The 19,423-nt window shown below is 38.9% G+C and overlaps 1 protein-coding gene across 2 annotated transcripts; it reads right to left on the bottom strand.

The window, feature by feature from the left end:
- Window positions 1-6,756: 6,756 nt before the first annotated feature.
- Window positions 6,757-12,200, bottom strand: LOC139689930 (tubulin beta-4B chain-like). Of its 2 annotated transcripts, none has more exons than XM_071587065.1 (4): window positions 12,144-12,200; window positions 11,953-12,061; window positions 7,780-8,153; window positions 6,757-7,686 (listed from the first exon to the last, which is right to left on the bottom strand). In XM_071587065.1, exons 1-4 carry the CDS (start codon window positions 12,198-12,200, stop codon window positions 6,868-6,870), a joined length of 1,359 nt encoding a protein of 452 aa, XP_071443166.1. In that variant the 3' UTR covers window positions 6,757-6,867. The 2 variants fall into 2 exon arrangements, with proteins under 2 accessions (XP_071443166.1, XP_071443168.1); XM_071587067.1 differs by having other exon boundaries at window positions 7,780-8,135.
- Window positions 12,201-19,423: the final 7,223 nt, after the last annotated feature.

The following is a 19,423-nucleotide window of genomic DNA, read 5'->3' as shown; positions in this document are numbered from 1 at the left end:
CAAAAGCAAGAGGTTTAACTTACTTTTACTATTTGGAGTACACTTAAAATAAATATATATATATAATATATATATATATATATATTATATATATATATATTATATATATATATAAATATAATATATATATATAAGGACATTTATATATATATATATATGTATATATATAATATATATATATATATACGGACATATTTATATACATATATATATATATATATACATATATATGTATATAAATATATGTCCTTCCCCGGACTACAACCTTGACGTGGTAGAAGGGCTTGTGCGTTCCGATGACCCCCAGAGCTGTGCTGGCGGGAGTAATAATTATTGCTCCTGGTAGGGTCACCCATGCCAGATAGGTCGAAGGTTAGGAGCCAGACGAAAGGTAGTCCACGCAGCGTCTGTTCCTCAGTGAGGCGGCTGCAATGGCGTCTGACCCCAGTGGGGCGGCCAGTAAGTGATGGTGTCACGTTAAAAACACTATTGAGGAAGGCAACGGGAAACCACCTCAATTATCATTCCCTAGAAAAATATGATGGACAATAGAGATATTTTGAGTCCTGGCAACTACGGGGCTCGGCCCAATCGGCCGTGTGTCGTGCCCGGCAGCGGGGGAGGCAAGGCTTCCGCGGTCGTCATCCCACGAAACCCTTGCAAGGGAAAACCAGCAGCAGCAGGACAGAAGACGCAGGAGAAGAAGACCAAATTAGTTAGAATAGGAACGTGGAATGTTAGGACAATGATGAGGACAGGGAAATTGGAGAATGTTAAGCGAGAGATGGAAAGGGGAAATATAGATATTTTAGGTCTATGTGAGGTGAGATGGAAAGATAGCGGGGATTACTGGAGTGATAAGTATAGAATAATATACAGCGGTGGGGACGAGAGCCAACGAGGGGTTGCCATAGTATTAAATGAAGAGGTAGGAAGAAGCGTAGTCAACATAGAGCAGGTAACGGATAGAATACTACTAGTGGAGATAAAATCAGAACCGACGAACTTAGTTATTATTCAGGTATACAGGCCACCGAGGAACCATAAGGAAGAAGAGATCAATAGGATATACGATCAGTTAGAGGACATAATCGCATGTGTTCCTACAGGGAAGCATTTGATAGTGATGGGGGATTGGAATGCGATGTTAGGCGAAGGAAGAGATGGTGATGAGGTCGGGGACTATGGTTTAGGCACGAGGAATGACCGCGGGGAGAAAGCAGTTGAGTTCTGCAGGTGACAGGGGTTAGTCATCACCAACACTTGGCTTAGACACCACAAAAGACGCAGGTATACATGGAAAATGCCAGGTGACACAGAAAGGTATCAGCTAGATTATATCCTGGTTAGACACAGGTTTAGGAACAGTGTGATAAATTCGCGCAGCTTCCCGGGATCGGATGCGGACTCTGACCACAATTTAGTTGTTATGAAATGTATCGTCCGCTTCAAAAGGATAAGGCAGGGGCGGCGAGTGAGAAAATGAAATGTAGAAGCATTGAATGGTTTGAAAAGAAAGGAGTACCAACAGGCGGTAGAGGAAATCATGGGGGATGGTAAAGAGCTAAGTATTATCGAAGAAAAATGGGAAAGTATCAAGAAATGGTTGTCTAAAGCCGCAAAAGACACTATTGGAACCATTAATGCTAAAAGGACTAGGAAACCATGGATCACGGATGAGATGATTACAAAGATGGATGAGCGGAGAAAATGGAAGAATATAAATACAGAATTAGGCAAAATGAAGTACAAAGAATTGAACAATAAAGTGAGGCGGGCCACAAATAAAGCAAAAGAAGCATGGTGGAAGACGCAGTGCAAGGATATGGAAAATCTGCAGAGGAAGGGTGAAATCGGTGCGCTGTACAGCAAAGTTAAAGCATTATCGGGAAGTAAGAAAGGGAGATCTATTCTAACAGTTAGAGATAAGGTGGGTAAGGTAATAGTTGACACAGGAAAGATCCAGTAGAGATGGAAGGAATATATAGAAGAACAGTATAGTAAAGAACGTAGACCAACAAAGTTAGACATTGAAAAGGAATATGACGTAGAGGAAGATAGCTTAGGTCCAGGCATACTCAACGATGAGATAGAAAGGGCATTAAGGGAAATGAAACTAAATAAGGCCGTGGGGGTAGATAAGATTCCCGTGGAACTATTGAAATGTTTAGGGAAATGTGGGAGGAAGAGGCTATATGGGTTGATTCGTAGTATTTATGAGGAAGGAATCTGGCCGGAAGACTTTGTGAGATCAGTTTTAGATCTTATTCCGAAAAAGGTAAAGGCTGCATCATGTGAGGACTACAGGACGATGAGTTTGATATCCCATGCAGCTGGAGTTGTTCTCAGGATCATGAGCAAAAGGATAGAGAGTAGGGCAAATGATTACTTAGGGGATGACCAGTTCGGGTTTAGGAAGGGGAGAGGTACGCGTGATGCCATTGCAGTGGTGAGAATATTAATCGAGAGGAATATAGAACACAACCAGGAGATATTTGCCTGTTTCGTAGATTTCGAAAAAGCATTTGATAGAGTAAATTGGGAAAAACTGATGGGTGTATTGCAGAAAATAGGAATAGATTGGAGGGAGGGGAGGCTGGTCCGTAACCTGTACGTGTCTCAGACTGCTCAGGTGCGGGTGGGGAACGGGGAGTCCGGATGGGTAGTGTTAGGAAGGGGTGTAAGGCAGGGTTGCCCATTGTCACCGTTGCTGTTCAACCTGTATGCAGAGGAAATGATTAAAGAGGCATGGGAAGAACTGGAGGTAGGAATGAAAGTGGGCATTCGTAAAATCAGTTAGGTTTGCTGATGACCAAGCTTTAGTTTGTCAGTCAGCCAAGGGGATGCAAGCATTCCTGAGTGAATTGGAAATTCAGTGCGACAGGTATTGGATGAGAATCTATATTAATAAAACAAAGGTTATGCGATTCTCTAGAAAAAAAAAGGCTAAGGTAAACATTAAAATCGGAGGGCAGAAACTAGAGCAGGTAGAACAGTTTACGTATCTCGGTAGTGTTTTGGACCAACAGGGTCAAAGTAGTAGGGATGTAAGGAGAAGAATTGCGCTAGGCAAAGAGGCTTTCACAAGGAGGAGGGAGTTGATGACAGGGACGTTGAGTGAGGATATTAAGAAAAGACTCTTAAAAACTTTGATATGGAGCGTAGCTATGTACGGTGCGGAAACGTGGTCATTGAAGCAGGAGGATAGACGGAGATTGAAGGCTTTTGAAATGTGGGTGTGGAGAAGAATGGAGAAGGTGAAATGGACAGAGAAGAAAACAAATGAGGAAGTATTTGGTATGGTGGGCGAAGAGAGGGGTTTGTTGGGAAAAATCCTATGGAGGCAGGAAAAGTGGATGAAGGAGGTATTAATCGGTAGTGGGATGTTGAAGACTGTAATTGAGGGGAGAATGTTAGGCAACCGAGGAAAGGGAAGGAACAGGATAGGGATGTTGGACGGGATGAAGGGAGGAAGGAAGTACTCAAAGCTGAAGAGGGACCTGATGTAGAGTAGGATGTTGTTTTATGCTAGGGGTCATTTAAGTAGTAATTATGTCCATCCAAAAACCTACCTTAACCGGTAGATTACCTAATAATAAAACCTGAACATATATTGATGATTATGGGTGGTGTCCTAACACCCCCCGCCACATGCCCTTGTGGCGGCTTGCGGGGTATTAAGTAGATGCAGATGATTTAGAAATGTTATTCGTTACAGTGTAAAAATCAAGGTGCTATTCATGCATTCCCCATCACATCCTTGTCCTAGTAAAATCTTTAAAACTTACATTTAATAATTTTTTTGATAGAAGATATTAAAGAAACTGACCAACTAAAGTTTTACATGACTATATTGAGAAGTAGAGTGAACATTATTTATAAAATAGTATTCATCTGGATGTAATAAACAAATATCTTCAGATTTCCCCACATTTATTTTGAATTTTGGACCACACAATTCTCTATGCTTATATGCCACAAATATATATTGATGAGCTGTATATTATATTGAAGTGAACATTTTAAATGTTCCATTCAAATATCTCTTTTTGAGAGGAATTACAAGAAATGTTGAGCCTGTATTCTCACGCCTCTTTTGGGAATAGTGCATACTAGATATGCTGTTTACAATATTCATTAATTTAGACATGATCAGAAGAGACATCCATTTCAGGCAGTAGGACATTTTTCCAGAAAAACTTTTCATGGCTGTACATTTCATGGCTGCATTTGATGGTTCATGGATTGATCATTAAATACTCTCCACAATTCTGACCCATTGTTAAGTTTCTTGAAGGTAATATGGAATGCACAGTGGCCACCAAACCAATGACATATTCTACAGTACCAAACTGTTTTGCCATTGCCATAAAGTAAATTTATATAGCAGAACAAGTTCTGAGCCATTTTTCCCAGAGTATCATTTTTATATTCTCCCGCAATCTATTGCCATGATTTTGATTCACTTTTAGGTTTTTTAAGCACATGTTCACAGTAGCCTTTTTTGTTCTTCAATCCTAGTCACTGGGTGAATGTAATTACTGGAAAGTTTAAGTGAACCACCAAGAAAAACAGCTGGGGTACTATTAAGATGTAATACAGGTATTTAAATTATTGGGTGAAACGTATCAAAAATGGAGTATCAAAAGCTGCAAGCATAAGTATAGGAATGGCAAATGGGAGAAGGACAAGGAAACCATGAACTATGAGCATGATGATTAGAAAGATATATGAGAGAAGGAGATATAAACACCAAGTTAGGAAGAAGGATGCATAAAGAATTAAATAATAAACTGAGGCTGGTAACAAAGAGAGCAAAAGAAGCATGGTGGAAAACTCAAGGTGATGAAATGAAAAATTTGCAGAGGAAGATTGAAGTTGGTATGCTCTACTGTCAGGATATAAGAGGGGAAAATCTGAAATAACAATATTAGTTGAATCGGTGATGGTTCAAGAGGAATGGAAGGAATGCATTGAAGAACAGCATGGTAAAAAAACTAGGCCAACAAGATTAGGCATAGAGAAAATGACATGTATTAGGATAGCTTATAAATCCAGGCTTATGCGATGGGGATTTAGAAAGTGCATGAAGAGAATTGAAATTAATTAGGGATAAGAGGTTAGAAAGCATCCCTGCAGAATTACTTATTGGTTTAGTGGGACATGGTAGGAACAGTTGTTTGAACTAGTTATTAGCATTTATGAGGGAGGAACTTGGCTAGGTGGTTTAGTCAGATCATATACTATCCAAAAAAATTGAAAGGTATCCATATGTGAGAACTATATAACATGAAGTTTCATTAGGCACATAGCCAAATTGGATGTAAAGAACTTTTTAATTTTTTCAGGATCATCAACAAGAGGATAAAGAGCCGGGCAAATGATTGCTTAGAGTACAAACAGGATGTATTTGTCTGTTTCGTAGATTTCGAAAAGGCATTTGATAAAGTTAATTGGATAGAACTGATGAATGTATGCGGACAATAGGAGATTGGCAGTGCTAGGAAGAGGAGTGTCCATTATCAACCGTGCTATTCAACTTGTATGCGGAGGAAATGATTAAAGAGGCATGGGAAGGACTGGAGATAGGAATGAAAGTTGGCAGGGAACTCATACCATCACTTGGGGTTTGAGGATGATCAAGCTGAAGTGGTCAGCAAACAAAGGGGTTACAAACTCTTCCCTGTGCATTGGAAAGTGAGTGCGATAGTTACGGGACGAAGATTGATGTAGACAAAAAAATGTCAAGTGGTTTTCAAGAAAGAGGAAAGCTAGGCTGAATGTTGAAATAAGAGGTCTTGAACTAGAGCAGGTGGAGCTGTGTACTTATTTTGTAAGTGTTTTGGACCAAAATGGGAGTAGTTGGGACATATAGAGAGCAATTGCATTAGGCAAAGAAGCTTTCAGAAGTAGGCGGGAATTAGTGCTGGGAACATTAGGTAAGGATGTTAAGAAATGGTTCATAAAAAGTCTTGACAGGGAGCGTAGTTTTGTGTGGTGTGGAAACTGATCACTGAAGCAGGATGATAGGTGTAGATTGGAGGCTTTTGAAATGTGGGTGTGTAGCATGGGAAACGTGAAGTGGAGAGAAAGGAAAACAAATGAGGAAGTGGTGGGGGAGTAAAAAGGATTGTGGGGAGAAATCCAAAGGAGATGGGAAAGATGGATTCAGAGCATTTTGATTGGGAATTGGATGTCGAAGTCCCTGATAGAGAGGATAAAGTTAGGCAAATGAGGAAGGAGATGGAATAGGATAGGTATGTTGGATGGAAAATAAGGGAGGAAAGAAGAGTGCAGAATTGAAGAGAAACTTGATTTAGAGTTCAATTTCAGGTTCTGTTTTTGAGAAGGAGTAGCAAATAAATTACAATTGTACAGACCGTGTCCATCCAAAACCTACCTTAACCTGGTAGGTTACCTTTAATAAACTATTTGAAGCTATTTATAGAAGTTTCTTTATATTCTTTAACTGTGAGATAATTAAGGGTGTAACATTAAGTGAAGAAGAGCAGTTTTTTGTGTTCTAGTGATACTAAATTAAAATTAGTCATTAAAATCTTCAAAAATAATAATTTTAGATCAGTCCTATTAAGTCAGATAAGGTATTCAGAAAACATGAAATTTCAACCACAAATTTATTGTCTCAAATATTACAAAATTTCTCATTCCTCCATGTTTCCTTTTAAAGAATATTTAAAAAAAAACTATAACTGATAAGTAGAAGACAATTCTGACATACACATATTTTCTGTGGGCACATTTCATGATTACATAAAACAGCTATTTAGATCCAAAAAAATTACAATACCAAGAAATTTACTGTTGGATAAACAAAATCTGTGATTTAAATGAAAATTTAACAAAGAGCTATGCTTCGTCAGTTTCTCCCTCTTCTTCATCAAATTCACCTTCATCTTCAACTGTGGCTTCTTGATACTGTTGGTACTCGGAAACAAGGTCATTCATGTTTGACTCAGCTTCTGTGAATTCCATTTCATCCATCCCTTCTCCTGTATACCAGTGAAGAAAAGCCTTCCTTCTAAACATGGCCGTGAATTGCTCAGATATTCGTTTGAATAATTCCTGAATAGCTGTGGAATTCCCTATGAATGTGGCTGACATTTTGAGGCCACGAGGGGGGATGTCACAAACGGCTGTCTTAACGTTATTAGGGATCCACTCCACAAAGTAGCTACTATTTTTGTTCTGCACATTTAACATCTGCTCATCAACCTCCTTCATTGACATTCGCCCCCTAAAAACAGCGGCAACAGTCAAATAACGACCATGTCGGGGATCACATGCAGCCATCATATTTTTTGAATCAAACATTTGCTGGGTTAACTCTGGGACAGTAAGGGCTCGATATGATTGTGACCCACGGGCAGTCAGCGGAGCAAAACCTGGCATGAAAAAGTGAAGTCGTGGGAAGGGAACCATATTTACTGCTAGCTTTCTGAGGTCGGCATTTAGTTGACCAGGAAATCTTAAACAAGTAGTAACCCCAGACATAGTGGCTGAAACAAGATGATTGAGGTCTCCATATGTAGGTGTGGTCAATTTAAGTGTACGAAAGCAGATGTCGTATAGAGCTTCATTATCAATGCAATAAGTCTCATCTGTGTTTTCAACCAGCTGGTGAACTGATAAGGTTGCATTGTAGGGCTCAACTACTGTATCTGACACCTGAAAATAATGGATGAACCATTGATACATTAAATTTTGCCAATTTTTTTCCAAATATGAGATCACTATTCATTTTGGAGATGATTAATTTACCTTTGGTGATGGAACAACACTGAATGTGTTCATCATCCTCTCTGGATACTCCTCTCGTATCTTAGAAATGAGGAGGGTGCCCATGCCGGAACCAGTGCCCCCTCCCAATGAATGCGTGAGCTGGAATCCTTGAAGGCAGTCACAGTTTTCTGCTTCTTTCCTCAGAACATCAAGCACTGAATCTACCAGCTCTGCTCCCTCCGTGTAATGCCCTTTAGCCCAGTTATTCCCGGCACCACTCTGGCCAAACACAAAATTGTCGGGCCTGAATATTTGCCCAAATGGCCCTGATCGTACTGAGTCCATTGTTCCTGGCTCCAAATCAACGAGTATTGCTCGTGGCACATATTTACCCCCTGGAAATAAGGTCAAAACTTGATTCTAGTTCATAAAGCAAGAACTGGAAATGTATACGGAAAATAGAAACAAGAGTAAAATGCTATGATAACTGAAACTCAGGATAGCATAATTCAGGAGTAGCAATTTAGGAATTTAAATAGTCAATATTATGTAATATGATTATGGACTAGTTTAAATGAGATGCTAATTGCAAAAATAACAAGGCCTTATCTTGTTTTGTGTATTTTTAATGTGAACAATAGAACTCATTGTTTATTATATTGTATGTAAACTAGTTCAGCTTAGTATTAGTACATCTTACATGAGTCTTATACAATATACATAAACTCATTTAAGAAAGAATGCGATGATAAAAAAATTTCTTGAATCGCTCATAAGCCAGTCATGCAATAATATATATCATTAGAAACTTCTATTATAAATCATTCAAAAACTAGTTGACATGGAAAAATTTAGTCAGCACCATTTAATTTTGGTAATACAAGAAATAATCCTTTTACCTTTTTAAAACTATTCTGGCTTTGAATATTGTTTCCAGGAAGGCTCATTATTTAGTTTGTGCTTCAATTATAGCAGCACAAGACTATTATCATTCAATATCTGTATTTTAGGAAAACTTCAGAGGACATTATTTCACAATGTTATCGCCCCTCCCTTTTGAATTAGGAGGAAATTTAAAGCACCATTGATGTCTTTCGCCTTCCAATGCAACAATTTCAGAGCGTAAAAATCATTCGCCTTGACTGGGACTCGAACCCAGATCCCTCAATATCCGGTCGAGTGCTTTAGCCACTTAAGCTACCGAGGCGTCCTCTTAAACTCTGAAATTTTGGGGCTTTTAAAGGAACTAGATGTTATGACGAAATACCGTACATACAATGTCACATGCATTCGTAGAGTTTCTTTGGAATTAGTCTTTCGCCTTATTTATTTGCAACAGGTAGTTTGGCCAATTAAAAACTAACACAGAGTCTATATATCCATGCAATAAATTTGTTAATATATTATTTTCTATTGAATGCGGTCATTTAAGGTAGCAATGTTTCTAAGGTCTACTCTGCTGAGGTCATATTCATTTTAACTTGAGGTCATTAAAAAACACCATGCAATTTTCTAATCCAATTGAATGACTTTTGGGCCAGTGGGCAAGATTTTCATATCCTGAGGTCAGTCCAATTTCCACTTTATTGTAGCCTATCTGGTACTGATTGGTTTGGTGCAATTTATGTAAATTTAAAGATGTATTTCAAAACTCTGGAAACACCTATATTTGAAGATATGTGAATGTCTTTCATAAAACCTTCATTAGCTCTTTAGTATTTCCACTTCTCTTCTCACAATCTAAGAGGCCTATTTATCCTGCTCCCGCATCCCTGTCCATCAGACATTGCTCCTGTTACCTGTCAGGATCTTCTCCATGACCCTATTACATTCCCCTGCCGACATTTTTTCCTTGTACCTTGAATAACAATCTTTATTCTCAAATCAATGTATTTCCTATATACCTCATACTGAAATCTCATAAAACTTCAATTTACAATCATACTTCAATGATGAATTTCTAAACATGCACAAATATACAAAATTTAAAGCCTTGAATTACAGCTTTCATCCCAAACTATTGCCTCATGAGAAAAAAATCAACTAAAGGTTTGATTTGGTTTTATAGATTTGATGATATTACAAATACAGGCAACAATTGCTGTTTGCCAGCGTTAGGTTCGAAATAGGCATTCATTTTAACCTACTCACTGTAGTAACATCTAAGTAATCCAATCCACTGCCATGCTCCATAGCAGTAGCTTACAGAGTACCATATAGATGGATTAGATAGCCAATTTATCATATCATATATATCCACCCACATAGTTTCAAATAATTGGAGCCTGTCCAATGATTCTTGAGGCCTTTGTGGTTTTCTGGCCGTTGAAATCGTTTATTTGAGGAAGTCCCTAATGGACTTTTTGTATTAAATCAAGGCATGGGATTGGTCAGTTCTGCTCCAACCTATGTGCAATACGTTCTGCAACAACTGATCTAACAGATCTTATCGTGGCGAGTGATGAAATGTTCCAGAGATCTCTTGAAACCACTCTGATATGTGTCAATGAAAAACACTTCAGGTGTATGGGCTGTGATGTCCTCTAATGGAGGTGCCGAAATGCGGTTCTTTGACCCTTAGGAGTTTCAAGAAATTGATTGAGCAGAGGGAAGTGGGGATCTGTCCAGTGGAGCATGGTAAGTAAAAGAAAGGGGGAAGGAGAAAAGCTTATCCTTTAGAATGAGGAGATGCATTGTCCATTCAATGACAGAACACCAAACTTAGTCTGGTGTGTATTCACCCCCTGGCTACACACCCAAACGGTGGCTTGCAAGATACTACAAATACAAAGGAATCAAGTTTTTGTATTTTTTAGTATCCTGCAAGCCATCGCTAGGGTGTGTGGCAGGGGTGAATATACAACAGACTAAATATTGACCCGAACATCACCCTACCGCGGTCAAATAATGTTTTCCTGAACCCTAATCATTCGTGGAAAAAATGAAGTCTTAAATCTATTTGTTCTGCACTTAATCCCTCTAATTTTACTAGCATGATTTCTCCTACCGTAGTACGATGGGGTTAATAATGCATTTTCAACATCACGATAAAGAGAAGTCCTTCCAATATATGCAAGAGCTTCAATCTTTAAGTTAACCTTCTCTCCGTGAGTGATTCCCAACCTAGCTGCTCTAATATTTTGGATAGTTTTAAAATTCTAGCTCCTATATGCTGCACCCGATTCGATTCGGTAATTAATCCAACTTCGGATCCCTAATACTTGCAGCATATTCTAAAGGAGGCCTAACAAACGACAGATAACATTTCTCTTTGGCCATTTCATCACATTTACCAAGTATTCTTCTAATAAATCCTAATTTTTTGTTAGCTTGTCCACATATTCCCCGTAAGTTTCACCCAGGAAGATCGTGACTGATGGTAACGCCTAGGCATTTAATTGAGTCTACACATTCCATTTCGTTGTTCCTAATGCAGTAGTCGTTCGGGTAGGAAATGCTCTTTATCCAAAAATTTATGACAACGCACCTTTTTAAGTTTAATTCTAATTGCCAAGTGTTGTACCAGCGTTGCATAGCATTAAGGTCATCTGACAAAGCTGCTGTGTCCTCAGGATCATGGTAAACCACTGTATCGTCGGCAAATAAACGTATCTTACCAGTGGCTACGGAGTCAATATCGTTTACGTAAAGTAGGAATAAAAGAGGTCCGATGACACTTCCCTGGGGATCACATGAAGTAAATTCTACTGCATTTGAGCTAACTCCATCCATGACTACTCTTTGTACCCGGCCATTGAAAAAGTCTTTAATCCAACCCCGGATACATTTATCTGTCATATGCTTCCAGCTTTACGAGTAGTTCACTGAGGTACTTTGTCAAAGGCTTTCTTAAAATCTAGAGAAATCGCGTCCACTGGAACATTGCTCTCTCCCGAAGCGCAAGTTGTATCTCGCACAATCTACCTTTTCGGAAACCGTGCTAATTTTTCATTGATAACTCCTGATTATCGAGGGTACTCACGATCGAACTAGCAACTACGTGTTCCATAAACAACCTCTTGGTGGCTTGCTGGGTACAAGAGGGTATAAGAAATTCCCTCTCTTGACATGAAGCTAAAGCGATAGGATAGTCAGGTCTAACAGGCTATGAGCCATTCGTTATACTATTAGTTTTAATGTCACTTACATGCAAATAACACAAGAACAATATTATGTACTAGTTGTCAAAGAATACATTAAAACTTTTCGTACCTGTACCCTCATTGTAGTACACATTAATGCGCTCCAATTGAAGATCTGAATCACCGTGATAGGTGCCAGTTGGATCTATACCGTGTTCATCGGATATAACTTCCCAAAACTAAAAAAAAAGGTCAAGAGAGGGTAAGTTTTTACGATCTAAGTTTAAATAAATTGATTTTTTCATACTCTTTCCTATTTACCTTTGAGCCGATTTGATTTCCACACTGCCCCGCCTGAAAATGTACGATTTCTCGCATTTTTGCCCACCGAAAACAAAATTAATTCAGCGGAAAACTAACTTTGTTGAGTTCAATGAAAAATGGACTTTCCGCCAGCCTCAGTCTGTGACGATTCCACAGAATGTGTGATGTTTCACCCCTCCTACCTTACGCTGCGGAACTTTTCGTTACAATGTTGCTGGGTATGTATTTGAACTGGAAACTTTGAAATAAAGATTGGATTCTATGTCATTGAGTGAAACTAGGATAATTTTCGAGGTAATTTGACTGTCCTGAATTTGGTGTGCATGAGCGCTATTTAGTAACTGTTTATTTAAATTTGATTACATTGTTGTCCGCAGAATGCTGCTATTACATCCGTTGCGTCGGATGTGATTACATCAAATGTAGGCATCGGCTGTTCACTCCTGTCACATCAGATGGATGATAATTCTAATCCCTTATCGTCCGTGGAAAAAATGACATCGCATTATTTTTTTGAAGTTGTATTTAATGCCCTGCGGACCACTACTTCGGTGCGTAGCAGTGGGTGATCACACGATCCATGCTAAAAATTTCAGAACTGCAATGTCAAGGGAGCATTTTTTGTATTGGTAGTAAATTGCCGAAGCTGATAAAACAAAGTCGAAGACTATCATCACCTTATTTAAAGCACAGGAGCAGATATAATTATTGGGACAGAAAGCTGGTTATCCAATGATATTGTCGACGGTGAAATTTTCCCAAAATCCTTTTCCATTTACAGAAATGACGGAACAAATAGAATCGGGGGCGGCGTCTTTATTGTACTTAAAAATTATTGCGTCAGAAAGGCTGAGGTAATTCCGGGTAATGGTTTGGAAAGCGTTTGGTGCTCAATTGAAAGTCCTCAATCCAAAATAATTTTGTATGGGTATTTTACAGACCGCCAGTCGACAGAGACTATTTAATACTAGAATTGGATCAGCAAGTGAAGGGTTTCTTGTCCCAGCAGTGTGATCGCGACGTTATGATCGGTGGAGATTTCAATGTCCCATGACTGGAGCACATATAGTTTTAAAACGGGCGGTAAAGACAAAAATATCTGGGAATCGCCATTGAATTCTTTTGCGTTAAACTCATTGAATCAACTTTTCACTTCACCAACTAGAGGCGATAATGTTCTTGATTTGTTAGCAACGAATATTCGCGTAAAGTCTAAACTATAGGAACTATAAAAGCAATTAGTGACCACAGGGCAGTAAATGCTAAGTTTTCGCTTCATGGGGTCCGAAATAAGAAGCCTAAAAGGGAAATTTACTTGTTTAAATAAGGGGAGTACAATGGCCTGTTACATAATCAATTTTCTAGTTTTAGGAACGGTGGTAATCACCGAAATCTGAGGATACGTGGAATTACTTCCTTGAGATCATGCGCTCAGCAGTCAACATGTTCATCCCCAAAAAATTTATAAAAGGTAGCACGGAACCTACATACCTGTAGATGGTACAACGCGGATGCTAGGAAGGCATTACGACGTAAAAGGCTATGCCACACGAAGATGAAAAATATTAGGGATGATACCTCCAGCGGCAAAAAGAATGAGATCACTTATGATTGTAAGATATCTAGAGCGAATGTCAAGGATGAATTTCGGAAAGCGTTAAGGGACTCCACAAAGAAAAGGCTAGCGGAAAATTTGAAAGAGAATCTTAAAACATTTCGGTCATACATCAGAGAAGTTCAGGGAAATGAGTCAACTGTCAATTCACTCAAAAATGATGAAGCCGAAAGAGTAACCAGCAGTTTGGAAGGAGCTAACTCATGAAATTCCATCTTTCAAAGCGTCTTCAATAATATCTCGGAGGACACCCCCGATAGCTTACCAAATCGTGCCGATCAACCGATGCCCAAAATTGGAATCTCATATAATGGAATAGAACGTTTACTGAAAAATATTAAGCCTAATAAATCCTCCGGGCCCAATGAAATACCCGATCGTATTTTTGAGGATCTAGTTTCCGGAATTGCCCCATATCTAGAAATAATATTTAAGAAGTCGCTGGTGGATCAAAAATTTCCCATAGATTAGAAAACGGCTAACGTAACACCAATATTTAAAAACGGAGGCAAGGATGAACCTAGCCATTGGAGACATATTTCTCTCACATCCATTTCATGCAAGGTTATAAACCTCGTACATTATAGTGGCTGGTTCGATCGTGAGGCACCTCGATAATCAGGAGTTATTAATGAAAAATCAACACGATTTCCGAAAGGTGGATATCCTGCGAGACACAACTTGCGCATTTTGTTCACAATAGTTTTATTTCGGTAGTTAGCAATGTTCCAGTAGACGCGATTTCTTTAGATTTTAAGAAAGCCTTCGACAAAGTACCTCATAGTAAACTACTCGCAAATCTAGAAGCATATGGCATAGATGAAAATTGGACTTCTTGGTTGGACTTCTTGTATGGTCGGGTTCAAAGAGTAGTAATAGATAAAGTTAACTCAAATGCAATAGAAGTTCCGTCAGGTGTTCCCCAGGGAAGTGTCATCGGACCTCTTTTATTCCTACTGTACGTAATCGATATTCATCTACATCTACATCTACTTAATACCCCACAAGCCGCCGCAAGGGCGTGTGGCGGGGGGTGCTAGGACACCACCCGTAATTTAGAAAAGAAAAAGAAAAAAAAACCGCATGCAATAACGACAAAATCATATATAAAAAAAACATGGCATACATTCATGCATGAACACTTACACCCCACACACATGCAAACACTCAAACTACCAACTAACATACACATGCACCTGAAAGTATACCTAACATCTCTATAGTGTTTAATTTTGTTCCGACTTGTAAATTCAACGTTTTTAATATTTCTAAAGTGACTTCGGTTTCTTACTATTATGATTTCAGATTGTTCGGGGAAAGAATGAGTATTTGTACCTATCTGTCCTGGAATCTATCTCCCTTAGTTTATCTTTGTGGTCTGATCTACCTAAGTAGTGTGGGGCCATTATAATTCGTTCAGTGTCATAGTTAAACTCGTTTGTTCTGAACCTTTCTAAAAGTCTAAGCCTCGCTTGTTCTCTCCGCAATTCAAGTGGTTCCCAGCCTAAATCCCCTAGGAGACCTGTCACACTTGTGTTTTTATCATAACAATTTTTAACGAATCTAGCGGATTTGCTCTGGACTTTATCTAATTCTTTTTGCCAAATTTTCTCCCACGGATCCCAAATACTTGCGGCATATTCCAAATGAGGTCTAACTAAAGCAAAATAACGCCTCTCTTTAACTTTTTCATTACATTTCCCCACCACCCGTTTTATGAAGCCAAGTTTCTTTAAAGCTGATCCGCATATTGTCCTGATATGTGCTCCCCATGAAAGGCGTGGTGTTAGAACAACCCCCAAATATTTAACTTGATTTGCCGTAGTCAATACTGAACCCTCTATTTTGTAGTTTATATCCTGTTCCTCGCTTCCTTTATTCCAAAATTTCAAAATTGCACATTTATCTATATTAAGTGTTAATCCCCATTTATTGCACCATTCCGAGATATTGTCTAAGTCTCTAGAGAGTAGCTCGCGATCTAGTTGGCTCCTTATTTCCCTGTATATCACCGTGTCGTCAGCAAATAACCTTAGATAGCTACTAACGTGTGTGCTTAAGTCATTTATGTATATTAAGAACAGAAGAGGCCCTATTATACTTCCCTGGGGGACGCCCGAAGTTACATCTCTCTCCGTTGAGCACAACCCATCTATGACTACTATTTGTTTGCGGTTTGACAAGAAGTCTCTAATCCAATTAATTATTTTCTCATTGATCCCATAGTATTTAAGTTTATGTAACAATTTATTGTGTGGGACTTTGTCGAAGGCTTTTTTTGAAATCCAGGAATACTGCATCGACTTGTGTGTTGTTTTCTCCCGATCTAAGTATATCGTGAATGAAGAGACCAAGTTGTGTTTCGCAAGATCTGCTTTTCCTAAATCCGTGCTGGTTGTGGATTAGTATTTTCCTACTATCAAGAAATCTCATAATGTTAGTGACAATAATGTGTTCCAATATTTTACAAGAGATCGATGTTAAAGAAATGGGTCGGTAATTGGTTGGTTTATCCCTATCGCCGCCTTAATAGATGGGAGTTATATGGGCTAGCTTCCGGTCGCGATGTACTGAGCCTTCTTCTATCGATTTTAGAAAAACAATATGTAAAAACGGGCCATTGTCTTCAGCTAATTCCGTTAATATTCTAGCAGGTATTTCTTCCGGACCCGGTGCCTTGTGTGCTTTGATACTACGGAGCAGATGTACTATTCCCTGCTTGGTCAGTGTAAGATCACTCATGTGTTCCCCGGGTGAGTGTGGAGGATCATTTGGTACGTTTGTGTTTTTGTTGTAGACGCTCTGGAAAAAATGATTTAAAATATTTGCCTTTTTCACGCTATCTGTAATGATTTCTCCATTTTCAGTCTTCAAAGAGTGAACAGTAGGACGTTTACCCTGTATTTCCCTAACATAGGACCAGAATGACTTTGGATTTTCCTCAAGATATTCGCTAAGCATTTTAGATTTAAAAGAGTGTAGTGCTGTGCGCATAATACTTTTCGTCTTACTACGACATTCTTTTAGTTGCTGTTTGGATGTATTCATATAAACTATATCGTCACTTTTTAAACTCTTTTTGAAATTTGACTGTAGCTTTCTTTGCCTTCTTAATGCCGATCTGACTTCCCCGTTGTACCATCTAGGTTCCTTACTGTCGCATTTGAGTTTGGACGGGATTTACGTTTTCATTCCTTCGCGTAAAATATTTAAGAAATAATTCCAAGTGTTCTCTGTATTGGTTGTCAGTGTTTTTGTCTTGTATTCTGGTATTTTTATCTTTAAATATTCCCTTAGTCCGTTAAAATTTGCCTTGGTATATAGGTATATTTTACGCTTTTCTTTGTTTATTTTGACGAACTTAGTTTTTAACTCTACAAGAATAGCCTTATGGTCACTGATTCCGTCTATTATTTCAATGTTAGTAATGATTTCGGGCTTAGATGTCGCAAAGATGTCTAGTATGCTTTGGCCCCGTGTTGGTGATTTAACAATTTGTTCTAAGGAGTGTTTTGTGGATATATGAAGGAGTTCTTGGCATGAATCTCTGTTTTTGGCAGATTTTCCTACGCAGTAGTTGTCCCAGTCAATTGACGGTAGATTTGTGTCACCAGCGATTATAGTAATACTGTTGCTTTGTCTGCTGCTGATAGTGGATATTTGTTCGTCGAGCTTGTGTAGGACATCTGTGTTAGAATCTGGGGGTCTATAAAATGAACACACGTATAGGCTTCTGCCGTTGTAGTCCTTAATGTTGCACCAAACGCTTTCTATGTCAATGCAACAATTTCAGAGCGTAAAAATCGCAGCATATCGTTGGCTACTAAGATGTGACTTTACTGCAATGAATACTCCCCCACCCAACCTATTTGGTCTGTCCCTTCTGTAAATTGTGAAACCGTTTGGAAAAACCTCATTGTTTGCTATATCTCCCGTGAGCCAACTTTCTGTTCCAACTACTATGTCTGCGTTTGTACTGCCAAAAATATGTTCAATATCCGATATTTTGTTTCTAATGCTACGGCAGTTTAATGTTATAATTTTAATATGGCTAATAACTTCTTGTTTTTCGGTTTTATGTACGCTAACAAAACTGTTTTGAGACGATTCGTGGTGAACAGAGACAAAATAATTACATTCGCTTGCATTGCTAATATTAATTCCGTAGTCACTAGTTGGATGCTTTTATTTGCCGACGATGCAGTTGTTTACCAGCACTGGTTTTAGTGGTTAGATGTAGATGTACCGTGACAACCGTGATCCTGAGGACCCAGCAGCTTGGTTAGATGACCTAAATGATATGCAAAGCTGATGCGACACTTGGCAATTACAATTTAACTTAAAAAGGTGTCTAGTATATAATTCCTTTAATATTCTAGCAGATATTTCTTACGGACCAGGTGCTTTGTTTGCTTTGATACTACGGATTCTATTCCCTGTTTGGTCAGTGTAAGATCGCTCATGTGTTCCCCGGGTGAGTGTGGAGGATCGTTTGGTGCGTTTGTGTCTTTATTGTAGACGCTCAGGAAAAACTTATTTTAATTATTTGCCTTTTTCACGCTATCTGTAATAATTTCTCCGTCTTCCTTCTTCGAAGAATGCACAGTTGGATGTGTACCCTGAATTTCCCTAACATAGGATCAGAATGACTTTGGACTTTCCTCAAGATATTCGCTTAGCAATTTAGATTTAAAAGAGTGTAGTGCTGTGCGCATGATACTTTTCGTCTGACTACGTCATTCTTTTAGTTTTGTTGGGATGTATTCACATAAACTATATCGTCACTTTATAACTCTTTTTGAAATTTGACTGTAGCTTTCTTTGCCTTCTTAATGCCGATCTGACTTCCCCGTTGTACCATCTAGGTTCCTTACGGTCGCATTTGAGTTTGGACGGGATGTACGTCTTCATTCCTTCGCGTAAAATATTTAAGAAATATTTCCAAGTGTTCTCTGCATCGGTTTTCAGTGTTTTTGCCTTGTATTCTGGCAATTCTTTTTTTAAATATTCTCGTATTCCGTTAAAATTTGCCTCGTTGAATAAGTTATATTTTACGCTTTTACTTTTTTATTTTGACGAACTTAGTTTTTAACTCTACAGAAATAGCCTAATGGTCACTGATACCGTCCATTATTTCAATGCGTGTTTCGATTTCGGGCGTAGAAGTCACGAAGATATCTACGATGCGCCACTCGTAGTATTCTGTGGCCCCGTGATGTTGATTTTACAATTTGTTCTAAAGAGTGTTTTGTGAATATACGAAGGAGTTGTTGGCATAAATCTCGGTTTTTGGCAGATTTTCCTTCGCAGTACGTGTCCCAGTCAATTGACGGCAGATTTGTATCACCAGCGATTATGATAAAACTGTTGCTACGTTTGCTACTGAGAATGCATATTTGGTCGTCGAGCTTATTACGCGTTACTGGAGAGGATAAGGTGGTAATGGGCCACGCGATTAGCTGCCCCTTCACAATCGCACCATTCAAACCTAAGCAGTTAAGGCTCGAGGGTTTTTTTGAATCCTGAGAATGGTTTTTGAGTGTTCCTGAGTCGGAAAGGGGGCGAGCATGCTGAAAGGCAAGTTTTGAGAGGGTGGAGAGACGAGAGAAAGGGATTCCTCGTGGGGAATCCACGGGGAGTCACATTTGGGCAGACTTGACCT

Source organism: Hetaerina americana, unplaced genomic scaffold (assembly GCF_022747635.1).
Source record: "Hetaerina americana unplaced genomic scaffold, ioHetAmer1.1.p SCAF_29, whole genome shotgun sequence".
In the NCBI taxonomy this organism is placed as follows: Eukaryota; Metazoa; Arthropoda; class Insecta; order Odonata; family Calopterygidae; genus Hetaerina; species Hetaerina americana.
The sequence above is the reverse complement of the archived record's forward strand: the minus strand, read 5'-3'. Positions and strand labels throughout refer to the sequence as shown.